At 52.8% G+C, this 12,120-nt stretch overlaps 2 protein-coding genes across 2 annotated transcripts in view; one reads left to right on the forward strand and one right to left on the reverse strand.

Moving 5' to 3' along the window:
* Positions 1–1,873: 1,873 nt before the first annotated feature.
* desmb (desmin b) lies at positions 1,874–6,802 on the forward strand. The gene is made up of 9 exons (XM_067260421.1): positions 1,874–2,502; positions 4,234–4,294; positions 4,447–4,542; positions 5,073–5,234; positions 5,311–5,436; positions 5,570–5,790; positions 5,975–6,018; positions 6,215–6,306; positions 6,698–6,802. The coding sequence occupies exons 1-9, from the start codon at positions 1,925–1,927 to the stop codon at positions 6,737–6,739; spliced, it is 1,422 nt and encodes a 473-aa protein (XP_067116522.1). The 5' UTR covers positions 1,874–1,924; the 3' UTR covers positions 6,740–6,802.
* A 2,049-nt stretch (positions 6,803–8,851) lies between these two features.
* The window catches only part of tmem198ab (transmembrane protein 198ab), a 9,783-nt gene continuing 6,514 nt past the window's right edge, over positions 8,852–12,120 (reverse strand). The window contains exons 2-5 of the mRNA XM_067260422.1: positions 11,253–11,528; positions 10,366–10,947; positions 9,517–9,716; positions 8,852–9,248 (exon numbers count right to left, since the gene is read on the reverse strand). Of these exons, the coding sequence (XP_067116523.1) occupies positions 9,090–9,248; positions 9,517–9,716; positions 10,366–10,947; positions 11,253–11,418 (1,107 nt within the window). The 5' untranslated portion in view covers positions 11,419–11,528 and the 3' untranslated portion in view covers positions 8,852–9,089. The remainder of the gene's footprint in view (positions 9,249–9,516; positions 9,717–10,365; positions 10,948–11,252; positions 11,529–12,120) is intronic.

Here is a 12,120-nt window from a genome sequence, read left to right on the forward strand (position 1 = left end):
ATGTATGTTCTCATCCACTAGTCTCCCCTGCTCTGTCTCGCTCCTTCCTTCCCTATGAAACACTATTAATCACAGCAGTACCCATCCATATATAGCTGTGAGAAGCAAAGCAAGACAGAGAGCAGGAGGGCTAGGAGGAGAGAACTGGAGAGAAGGAGGGAGGGAGGTGTGTTTACGTGTCTTGTCAACTTGCGTCCCTCGTCCCATCTTGAGGAAGCCCAGGGAGATGACTGAGATGACACCGCTCGGCTCAGGCGTCTATATTTAGGGCTGACATCATCAGTCCAGCGGAGGAGAACCACTGAACCCCTCCTTGAACCAAAAAAGTGTCAAGATGTGTGCGTGCGTGTAAGATAGAGAAGGAAAAAACAAACAAAGTACACTAATGTATGCCTGCGTAAACCAAAAATGATAGTCATTTCTTTGTGTGAGTCTTTACCTGTGTATACTTTCTATAGGTAAACTTTCTTCCCAAATGAGACACTGAAGACCCTTAACTCTTTGTATTGCATGACAACAACAGAGGTGTGATTATTTAATGGTATATCATATTTCAGTAGAACTATATACATCTTTGTAGAAATTGTAGTGTATTATTATATGAAGGCAGAGGTTATAGCCTTCATCAAGATGGTGTGGATGATAATTTGAATCTTACATTTAAATTCCGGTAGCCAGTCAACTAGTGCTAGAGCAGGTAGATAATGGGTCTTTCACATAACAGAGACTGGTGCAGACAGGTCTGGGTTGTTATCCAACATTTCCATCAGATAAAAGATATAAGGGAACAGAGGACCTCTTAGTGAGCATATTTTATTCATAGTCAGCACAGTCCTTATAGGTACGTTGAGTTACAGGAATGGAACTCGGTTGAAGACAGGGCTTAAGTGAAGCCACTCCGACAAATGTTGATGACATCATCATTAAACGCACGCTTTGTTTAGGCCAAGCGTGGAGCGCAGTGATCACTCTGTGCTCAGGCAAAGAGTGCAGGCACATACCTCCTCCCTCTTCCCCAGAATGCTTTTCCTTTTTAAGGCAGGTCGGCCAAACCTCCAGCATGATGACTAACACACAACGCAGTCGATCCATGTGAGGACGATGCTGCTTTTCAGATCCCTCCTCCGCAACCTTTAATTGTTTTGTTATGTAATCAGTGATGTGAGGGTGTCATTGTTAATGTCAGTCTTAGCTGGAAGGTAAGTGTTTACAAATGTTGTCCTTGTGTTCTTTTCTCCTCCCCTACAGCTTGTACAGTACATGGCTACTGGTAATTAAATACATTTAATTTATTAATAATACTCAAGACTCTTCTCAATCCACCCCATCGGACTGAAATGATCAGGGTACCAGGTCCACAAACTCTTTTCTAGTTTTGGTATTTCGCAAGTAAGTAAACCTGTGGTGTTTTGACCCTAATGACCTCTCATCTCCTCACCAGCGGCTCAGAGTGTAGTTTTAAAACGTCTGCCGCCTTGCTCTGTGCCTGTGGACCTTGGGAACAGCAAGCAGTATCATCAGACCACCCCGGAGAGCCGGATGAACACACAGTCACTGGGTCTTCCATACCCACATGGCTTGTCACATTGGCACACAATCATTGAGCGAATACCAGATCCCACGCCGAAACCTGGGGCAGCTGACCCTGGGGAGGACCGGGGGAGGGAAGAGGGAGAGAGGCCCGGGTGGGTGAGAGGCATGGACAGAGAGCGACGCTGAGAGAAAAAAAATGGAGGCGAGGGAGGACAGAGGACCTGCAGGAGGGAGATGAAAAGAGGTGTGTGTGTGGGGGGGGGGGCTGTGGAGGGGGGGAGGGTACTGCTACAAATAGCCCAGGGTAGTGGCGTGCGCCCCTCAGTCAGTCCCACAGCTCCAGCCTGCTCCAGCCTCCCACAGCCCCGGACGCCGCCTCTCTCCTCTCGCCATGAGCCACTCTTACTCCTCCGCCCAGTCTGGCTCCTCTTACCGCCGTACATTCGGCGGCCAGGGCTACAGCACCCCGACCATGTCCCGCTCCCTCTACGGGCGGGGCTCCGGCTCCGGGGGCAACCGAGTGTCCTCCCGGGTCTACGAGGTCACCAAGACCTCCGCCGCGCCCGTCTACTCCGGCTACCACACCTCCACCAGCTTCGGGGGGCCCGTGATGTCGTCGAAGGCGTCCCGGGCGTACGGCGGCATGGGCGAGACGCTGGACTTCAGCCTGGCCGACGCGCTCAACCAGGAGTTCCTGCACACGCGCACCAACGAGAAGGTGGAGCTGCAGCACCTGAACGACCGCTTCGCCAGCTACATCGAGAAGGTGCGCTTCCTGGAGCAGCAGAACGCCACGCTGGTGGTGGAGGTGGAGCGTCTGCGGGGCCGCGAGCCCACGCGCATCGCCGACCTCTACGAGGAGGAGATGAGGGACCTGAGGCTGCAGGTGGAGGCGCTGACCAATCAGAGGTCCCGGGTGGAGGTCGAGCGGGACAACCTGGCGGACGACGTGGACAAGCTGAAGCTGAGGTGAGGGGAGGTGGGGGGACGGGAGGGGTGAGAGAGGGTGGTTTGGTGGCGGGCGGAATGGACCGATATTAGGGTTGTGTCCGGAGGTGTGGGTGACAGGGAGATAGAGAGGATCCAAGTAGAATTGTAAATGAGATATGTTCTGATGCCGAAAGCTTGACATTTCAGCAGCCCAGAACAGAGCTGATATCATAGCTGACAGATTTAAACAGGCCCCTTGAGAGCAGAGAGCCTGAACATAGCTGTTTGTTGTGGTAACAGGAGATATTTATAAATCATGGCTGTAGTGTCTCCTTTGCTCTGGACGGATGATGAACACAAGCTGATATAAAAGGGCCACTGTTATTGACTTTGTTTTGAAAACAACTCCAGACTGTCTGTCGATGCTATGAAGTGTCGATCTTTTATCATTACAAGTTTTTCCCACCCCTCCTCCCCTTTCCTTCACTGCTGATGAAATGTGGATTGTTGCATAACACCCCCTGGCTGCAGGGGATAATGGCTGCTCAAAATCATCCATGCCTTTCCCTCCGACTCAAAGCTCTTCATATTCCAAGCAGGGTGCATTATGGGAAATGAGTGGAGCGTCTGTGTTGCGTCGCATCCCACATCACATGAATTAGTAAACGACGAAGATGAATACAACACTGTCAAACAATGGCTATGTATATCTAGATGCACAACGCAAGACCGCATTCAGTACACATCTATATGTGAACACAACTACACATGCTTTCCAGACCATGAAACAGTCTGTGCCACATTTATCAGAGCATACCACTTCGTAAATTTAGCTCTGTTATGTCTGGTACAGAAAGACAAAGGGCACTGTTTTGAGATTAGTACAGCTTTAATCTACCGTGAAAACACACCAGGGAGAAGAAGGCAAGGACAAACTGAGGAGCATGGCGGTAGACCTTTGTGAGATAATCCCAAATTATTATGAGGTAGTTATTGCTAATGGGAGGGTGATGTGATGGATGTGAATGAGTCAAGTGAGGACGTGTGTTGCAGTTGTTTACAGAGATAGAACAGCCCCTGCCGGACATCTCCCCCGAAGAGCAGAGCTAGCCTCCTCTTTCTCCTCCTCCCCCTCCTCCCCCTCCTCCTCCTCCTCCTCCTCCTCCTCCTCCTCCTCCTCCTCCTCCCCCTCCTCCTCCCCCTCCTCCTCCTCCTCCTCCTCCTCCTCCTCCTCCTCCCCCTCCTCCCCCTCCTCCTCCCCCTCCTCCCCCTCCTCCTCCTCCTCCTCCTCCCGCTCCTCCTCCCCCTCCTCCCCCTCCTCCTCCTCCCCCTCCTCCTCCCCCTCCCCCTCCCCCTCCTCCTCCCCCTCCTCCCCCTCCTCCTCCTCCTCCTCCTCCCGCTCCTCCTCCCTCTCCTCCCCCTCCTCCTCCTCCCCCTCCTCCTCCCCCTCCCCCTCCTCCTCCCCCTCCTCCTCCCCCTCCTCCTCCCCCTCCTCCCCCTCCTCCCCCTCCTCCCCCCCCTCCTCCCCCTCCTCCTCCTCCCCCTCCTCCTCCCCCTCCTCCCCCTCCTCCTCCTCGCATTAGGGCATATCTGTCAGACGCTGCTACCCCAGAGGCAGCCTGTTTATGATACGGCCTCTCTGCCTCTATAAAAGGAAAGGAAGCGAGTCTTCCTACTGTCTCTCTGACTAGATCTCCTCATGTCTTCTCATTCGGTTTTACTGTCTCACAATCACATTCCCTAACCTCACGGCCGCCTTTCTCTGCCCAGGCTCCAGGAGGAGATTCTTCAAAGGGAGGACGCAGAAAACAACTTGGCTGCTTTCAGAGCTGTGAGTTTATAGCACGACAAACCGCACATTTTCGGAATAGGCAGAAAGGGGTCAATCAACACCTGCATTGGCCCATTGCTTTCTCCGACGTAGTACCATGCTAGCAGTGTTGGGTTCGGAGCCCAGTTTGACGTCCCCTCCGTGTGCTGCAGGATGTGGACGCAGCCACTCTGGCCCGCCTGGACCTGGAGAGACGCATTGAGACCCTACAGGAAGAGATCGCCTTCCTGAAGAAGATACACGAGGAGGTCAGTCAGGCCAGTCTGCCTATCTGTCATAACACATCACATCTGCTTGTCCCCGGGGGCAAACGCACAACCTTGGGGGGGTTTTTCACGGATATTTGTAGATCGAGCACAGACACGGATACACACACTCGTACACCCTTCTGTGTTCCATCTCTTTGCTCGTGGAGTTGGCACCTGGCTCCCAGGTTGTTCTCCACTGTACAAGGCCCATGTAATCTCCTGCAACAGATGCAGCGCTATAATTACTCACCGAGACAAGTGTGGAGAAGTACAAATTCACTCGACCCGGGTAAACCTGTAATCACTGCAGGTGCTTGTTTCTGTGTGCGTGGCCACTGTGAAATGGGGGGAAAACGAGAGCGAGCGAGAGCACTAAATGCTCGCTGCTAAAGGAGATAAATTCCAGCTGGGTCATGCTGCATAAATCTCAAACGTAATACATTTCTTACCCCACCCGCCGCCCTCCACTCCCCCGCCCCCGCCGCCTCCCCACCAACCCCCCCCCCCCCCCGCTCCTACACCCGCTGCAGGAGATCCGTGAGCTGCAGGCCCAGATGCAGGAGACCCAGGTCCAGATCCAGATGGACATGTCCAAGCCCGACCTGACCTCCGCCCTGAGGGACATCAGGGCCCAGTACGAGGGCATCGCTGCCAAGAACATCGCAGAGGCCGAGGAGTGGTACAAGTCCAAGGTGAGAGTCGAAGAAAGAGACAGAAAGAGAGAGAGAGAGATAGATAGATGCTGACCTTCTCTCCCTGCTGCTCCAGGTGACAGACCTGAACCAGGCGGTGAGCAAAAACAACGAGGCTCTGAAGCAGTCCAAGATGGAGACCATGGAGTTCAGACACCAGATCCAGTCCTACACCTGCGAGATCGACTCCCTCAAAGGCACCGTACGTCTCTCTCCGTCTCCCACGCGTTTCCCGCCACAGAATACACCCAAACCAGAGGAGGGGGGGGGAGAGAGACTTTAAACTCTGTTCTCCCTCCCTCCCTCTCTCCCTCTGTCTCGCTCTCTCTCTGTAGAACGAGTCCCTGATGAGACAGATGCGTGAGATGGAGGACCGCTACGGCCGCGAGGCGGGAGGTTTCCAGGACAACATCGCCCGCCTGGAGGCAGAGATCGCCAACATGAAGGACGAGATGGCCCGCCACCTGAGAGAGTACCAGGACCTGCTCAACGTCAAGATGGCGCTGGACGTGGAGATCGCCACCTACAGGAAGCTGCTGGAGGGAGAGGAGAGCAGGTGAGGTGGGGTGGGGACGACGGATGGAAAGATCGGAAAGGGGAAAGAGGAGGAGGGGAGAATGATAAGAACTGTGGATGACAGCAAGGAGAATATGGCCTGTGGTATGTCTCAGAAATGACCCCCAAAAATGAAAAGGTCCCTATGTGATGTTTAGAATTTCATGTTTATTCCTCCTTTGTAGGATTTCCCTGCCCATTCAGAGTCGTGCCACCATGAGTTTCCGGGGTTAGTTCCAACACACCCTACAATGTTATACACTTCTGGCGCTATGACATGATTTCACCACATGAGGTCTCTACACACATCTCACAGGCCCTCACACAGTGCTGTGACACTGTCTTTCCCCCCCGAAAAGAAAAACATTTGAATTGGAGATAGATGTACAAGATGTTCACATGTTGTGTAACTGGTGTGCGTGCAGAGACCAGCCCAGAGCATTCCCGCGCATCTGCCTCGGAGATGCACTCCAAGAAAACGGTCCTCATCAAGACCATCGAGACACGTGACGGGGAGGTAAACACACACACACACACATACCTTACATTGCATAACAATCTGTCTGTTTGGGGTTTTCAACAGTGTCACGCACACACGTGCTGAGACTAGTTGAGTCAGAGGACATAACCCAAATTCTCTCCCTCACAGCACAGTATATAACCTGCCATGTTTTGATTTTCATGCCCCATCAGGCATGATGTTCAGCTGAACTCAACCTATGGCTTTAATTTACTCTTCATATCCCCTTAACCAATACTTGGAGGATTCAGTTCATTGATAACAACATCTCAGAATCATCAAAGCACAATTTTGGCCTCATACTGATCTGTGACTTTTTTCCAGTATTCCGTTATAAATATCCACAGCATTTTTATGTTATAAATATGCTCTTTCTTGTGTTCTATAGGTAGTCAGTGAATCAACACAGCACCAACAGGACGTCATGTAACATGCACACAGAAGACAAGATGAGGACTGAACCAAATAAAACAAGAAGGACTCTTAAAACTCATCCTCTTGGCCTTAAGTTGTGCTTATTTGAAAGACGTCCTTGACACGGTATATTCATAACTTATTCATAAGTGTTAGAAGTTTAAGTCACAATTAGTGTTGGAAAGGTAACACGACGATACGTTTGTGAAAACATGTTGTTGTTTTCATATCCATGTTCCTGTGAATCACAGGGCGTGTAGGTGTGTGAATCACTTGAACACGGGTGTACGGGCTTCATGTCATTCCTTCCTACACACCAGTACGCCACCAGGTCGGATGTCTGGAGGTCACTCCAGGGTTTTGCCAGTGTTAGGGTAGTAGTGACCTGAGGGAAGGACATGTACAGATAAAAAAAAAGAAAAGATAAGAAAGAAGATAAAAGTTGTCTAGAAGGAAGTGACTTATAAGGAGAGAGAGGAAGAGGAGGAAGGCGATGGATGGGAGAGCTTCTAACCCAAGAGGATAGTAGATTTTTGGTGTTCAAAACTGGGATCTGATACATAAAGTCGTGTTCAAATAAAACAAATAGTGACACACGGTGTTCTCACGTAATTGCTTGTGTGTATGTGTGTGCTTGTGTGTATGTGTGTGCTTGTGTGTATGTGTAAAAATAAAACTCCAAAGACTATGTAGAATCACATTGTTTATCATATACAGGCCCATACAAACACATGCTTTAATAACTCAATAATAATAATATAATTTCTTAAAGCATGGACTTAATGGCCTACATTTAAGAGGTTGCACTCTTGGATTATGTGGATTTTCATAATATAAATAAATAACCTGATAAATAAATACCTCCCACTGCAAGGACACATCTCAATTATAATTATAAAGTTCCTTAACAATTTTGTTTGGAAAAACAAAACATTCGAAATGTAGCAAATCAGGAAACAACATTTAAAATGGCAGAAGTAGCAGTACAGTCACTGTGCGAGTGTTTATGTACAGATCGCGGGTCACAAGAATGTACAAGGGGCACACTGGGAAGTCCTTCTCTGGGGTGTACTCGACCAAACCACAAAAGAGAGAGAGAGAGAGAACCACAGAGTCATGCAGGAGCTATGGCCTGGTCTGGAGGATTCTAGAAAGACACTCTTCGAGGCTGCCTTATAGTTCAACTGGAGCACGAACGGCCACCTATACATCACAGCCAGACGCTCTTCCACAATCAGACTCTTAAGACAATAACAAACCATACCAGGTTGCACTATGATACACTACAGACACAATGTTATGAGCCATACCAAAAATCAATGCACATTATTGTAGGGAAATGTTGACCTTGTCTAACTACATGATGGTGTGGTCAGTGGCCCCCCTCGGTCAAACCCTACACTGACCTGTTCCGCCTTTGACCTATCACTGACCCCTAGCTGACTTCCTGAGGCGATTGTAAATCCAAGGGCATGTTACGCCGTAACCTTTGACCCTGCGTCCACGCTCTACATGCTGGTAGTAACCCTATTGCGATAACAATAACTTATCACTCTTGTCTTTCGTTTTAAGATTGAAGAGATCCACCAGTAACACCCCTCCTAGCTATTGCTGAATGGTAGAGTCTAAGGAGGAGCAAGGCACCCAAAAAACAGGATCTTCCTCCCTCACTGACGGGAACGATCCACATTTTAAGAGGGACAGGTGAGTTGAATGTCCTTTAGTAAGAAGTGTACTGTCCAGCACCAAGGGTGCGGAAAGCTGCCCCCCCCTCTGAAAAAGACATGACACGGTCTTCAAAGTGAAAAGTGGTCAGGATGGCACACACAGCAAAAAGAGTCTGTCGGTTCCCCTTTAAACGTGGTCGGAAACGTCGTACGTGAGCGAAGAGTGACTACAGCAGAGACGAGACACACAGTGAGTTCAGACAACGAGGAGACACCATTCCTCGTCCCGCTGCGGTGACACAAAGACTCTGCTGAAACCTGAGCCGAGCTGAACCTCTCCGGGTCCCCGATCGTCCTGTCACGGTGCCAGCCGTGTCCCCTTGACGCCGGGGACGGCAGTTCCTGAGGGGGGGGGGGGGGGGGGGGGGGGGGGGTAGCTCGGGAAAGTGAAGTGCGGCCGCGGTGCTCGTGAAAGTGTTGCGCGTGCGTGCTTGCGTGACTGTGTGTGTGTTTCCGTGCGGGCGACAGACAGGGAACGGGGGTGTTCGTCTGCCGTTCTTGCATCACACTGATTGCTCCAGCATTTGTAGCGTGGGGATGGGGGGGGAGTGGTCTCGAGGTGGCCCCCTTCTTGAGGCAACTGGGCGTGTGGTTCGGGCCCGCGAGGGGGAGAGGTTCGATCGAGTCCGGGGGTTGGGGCTACAGCCTTAGTGAGGGCCCTGCCGCTGCAGTGAGGGGTGTTGTGGAACCGCAGTCATAGTCCACGTCTACCATGGTGTGAGGCCCGCCACCCAGCCTGCCCTGGGGGGGGTACGGCCGGGCCTCAACCTGCCTCTCCCGGAAACTCTGGATGTAGCTCTGAGAGGGACAGAGAGAGAGAGAGAGAGAGAGAGAGAGAGAGAGAGAGAGAGAGAGAGAGAGAGCGACGAAACGACGAAAAAGTTAAGACTCAGGACTGAAAAAGAGAGAGAAAACAGACTGTTCTGTCCCTGTAAGTACAAGTCTGTTCAATGCTATGGCCTTTGAGGCTAAGATACTGCAGCAGGGGGCAACACAGGACACACAACGGGGGGAGGGGGGGGAGGACGGGTGGACAAACGGCGAGGCGGAGGAGGGCGCCACTCACGGGAGAGAGGACGTCCCCGTCGAAGCGGCGTATGGGGTTGGGCTTGCGGCGGTAGGCGGGCTCGGGGTGGAGCGGCTTGGCCTGGCTGGCGTGGTGCGCGCTGGGCTGCTTCTTCTTCTTCTTGCGGCTGTAGTCCCGCCGCTCCTCCTTCTGACGGATACGCATCAGCTGCACCCGCCTCTGCTGCCGGCTGATGATCACTGGCGGAGGGGCGGACGGAGAGAGAGGGTTTAAACACACACACACGCGGGTTTGTAGTATACCCACAAGATCCACTACTAATGACAGAGCACTAACATTATTGATCCCCGTATCTCTTGTGTTGGCTAGATGCACACAGCTGTGCGTCTGTGTGTGCAGGCGAGCCCTTTCACTGCCCTGTGGCTTTGTTTTATTACTACTATGATTGTAATCATCTCTATATTAGGGCAGACAAGGAGCGCCAGGCACCATCTGTCGGGCAGCTCACCCAGGAATAATCTGCTGCTCTGCTCAGCATCTCTCCCTCTCTCTCTCTCTCTCGCTCGCTCTCTCTGTCTTTACACTACCTACCCATCTTTCTCTTCTCCCTTAAACAACATGCTGTCTTTCTCTCCCGCCCTGACACACACACACACACACACACACACTCCATATCTCCCCATCAAGTATAAGCTCAGTTGCTCGCATGCTAAATCCCCTCGATGCAGCCCTGAGTCCCAGCCCAGCCCTGAGTCCCAGCCCAGCCCTGAGTCCCAGCCCAGCCCTGAGTCCCAGCCCAGCCCTGAGTCCCAGCCCAGCCCAACCCAGCCCTGAGTCCCAGCCCAGCCCTGAGTCCCGGCCCAGCCCTGAGTCCCAGCCCAGCCTCACCCTTCGTGTGGGAGTACCCCTCGGCCGTCACCTTCCACTGGACGAGCACCCCCAGCAGGGCGAGGGCGGGCCACACCCCCAGCACCACCCAGGTGACCCAGCACACGGGCCTTGGGGGCGCCGCCTTGACCCGCTCGTACACGTACAGCACCAGGGCGAACAGCTCCACGAAGTAGTCCAGCGCCACGGTGATGACGGCCGCGCCGAACACGGCCGTGGACAGCGTGGTGAACAGGCGCTGCCACTGCAGGGTGAGCACGGCGAACAGCATGCCCAGGCCCAGCAGCACGCCCAGGGGCACCCAGACGGAGCGCGGGGGGCTGTCGGACAGCTCCTCCATGCCCACCAGGGTGGCCACGGCCACCAGCAGGCCCAGCAGCAGGCCCACCATGAAGAGGCCCACGCTGCGCACCAGCATGGTGACCAGGCCGCACAGCGTGCCGATGCCCAGGCCGATGCCCACGCTGGCCTCGGCGCTCAGCTGGGTGTCCAGCACGCGCTCCTTGTAGCACAGCATGAAGATGACCACAGAGCCGAACATCAGGCCCGTCAGGAACATCACCGCCTTGAAGCAGCGGTAGCCTGGGATGGACGGGGGGGGGGAGGGAGAAGGATAGAGGGAGGGTCAGATTTACATTTAGTCATTTAGCAGGCGCTCTTATCCAGAGCGACTTACAGTAAGTACAGGGACATTACCCCCGAGGCAAGTAGGGTGAAGTGCCTTGTCCAAGGACATAATTTTGCACTGCCAGGAATCGAACCGGCAACCTTCTGATTAAAAGCCCGATGGACAGAGACAGAGAGAGATGGACAGAGACAGAGAGATAGGGAAAAAGACTAGACGGACAGAGAGAGAGAGGCAGTCAGAGATATCGCCGGAGACTCACCGAAGAAACAGTAGATGATGCCGAAGAGACAGCACATGGAGCAGACCACGGAGGGGACCACCTTGTAGCGCCGGCCCGTCTCCTCGCACCCGTCCAATCGCTCGGGGCTCAGGTCCTGAGGGGGCGGGGCCAGCTTCAAGGCCAGCGTCTGCAACGTGGATGTCATGGCGACGGGGCGGGGGCGAGGTGGTGGAGAGAGGATAGAGGGCTCTCTCAGGAGAGGGGCCAGGGAGGATAGGGGCAGGGAAGGTTAAGATCCCATCCACAAGGATCCACCTATTGAGGGAGGGACAGAGAGAGAGGAAGAGAGACAGGGAGAGAGTGAGGAAGAGAGAAGGGAAGCGAGAGAGAGAGACAGAGAGAGAGAGAGAGAGAGATAGATAGATGAAGGGAAAGAGAGAGAGAAAGCCATTAAAATCAATAATGGAAAAATCATTCAAAAGCATTTTAAGGTTTGAAACGGGTTTGCACTGCACTACAACCGTGAGACATGGCAGTCATCAAAGCGCTAACTGGTTTGCACTCTACACCCGTCTAAACAGACACGGCAGTCATCAAAAGGCCTACAACTGACTCTCTCCCTTTCAGATTGAGCCTTCAGAGATGCAAATCCTCTCCACAGGGGCCCGGGAACAGGAAACCGTCCATGAGAGCGCTCTGTTCTGACGAAGTAGGGAACCTCTTTTGAACAGGCAACAGTGAAAGCACACAGAGAGAGAGAAAGAGAGAGGTAGAGGGGGGGAGAGAGATAGAGAGAGATAGAGAGAGAGAGAGAGGGGAGAGAGAGGTATCCTCGTGGTGCAGCTCAGCGCCGGCCAACCACGTTCTCTCACTCCCTGCTGTGTGTCTTCATCTCTTCTTTTCTCTC

The sequence above is a fragment of the Osmerus mordax genome, chromosome 22 (genome assembly GCF_038355195.1).
Source record: "Osmerus mordax isolate fOsmMor3 chromosome 22, fOsmMor3.pri, whole genome shotgun sequence".
In the NCBI taxonomy this organism is placed as follows: Eukaryota; Metazoa; Chordata; class Actinopteri; order Osmeriformes; family Osmeridae; genus Osmerus; species Osmerus mordax.

Bases quoted from the DNA above. Each gene is read 5' to 3' on its own strand.
- desmb (XM_067260421.1), top strand. From the start codon at position 1,925: ATGAGCCACTCTTACTCCTCCGCCCAGTCTGGCTCCTCTTACCGCCGT. The intron at 4,543-5,072 runs GTCAGTCAGGCC...CACCCGCTGCAG, and splicing joins TGAAGAAGATACACGAGGAG to GAGATCCGTGAGCTGCAGGC. The intron at 6,307-6,697 runs GTAAACACACAC...TGTGTTCTATAG, and splicing joins TCGAGACACGTGACGGGGAG to GTAGTCAGTGAATCAACACA.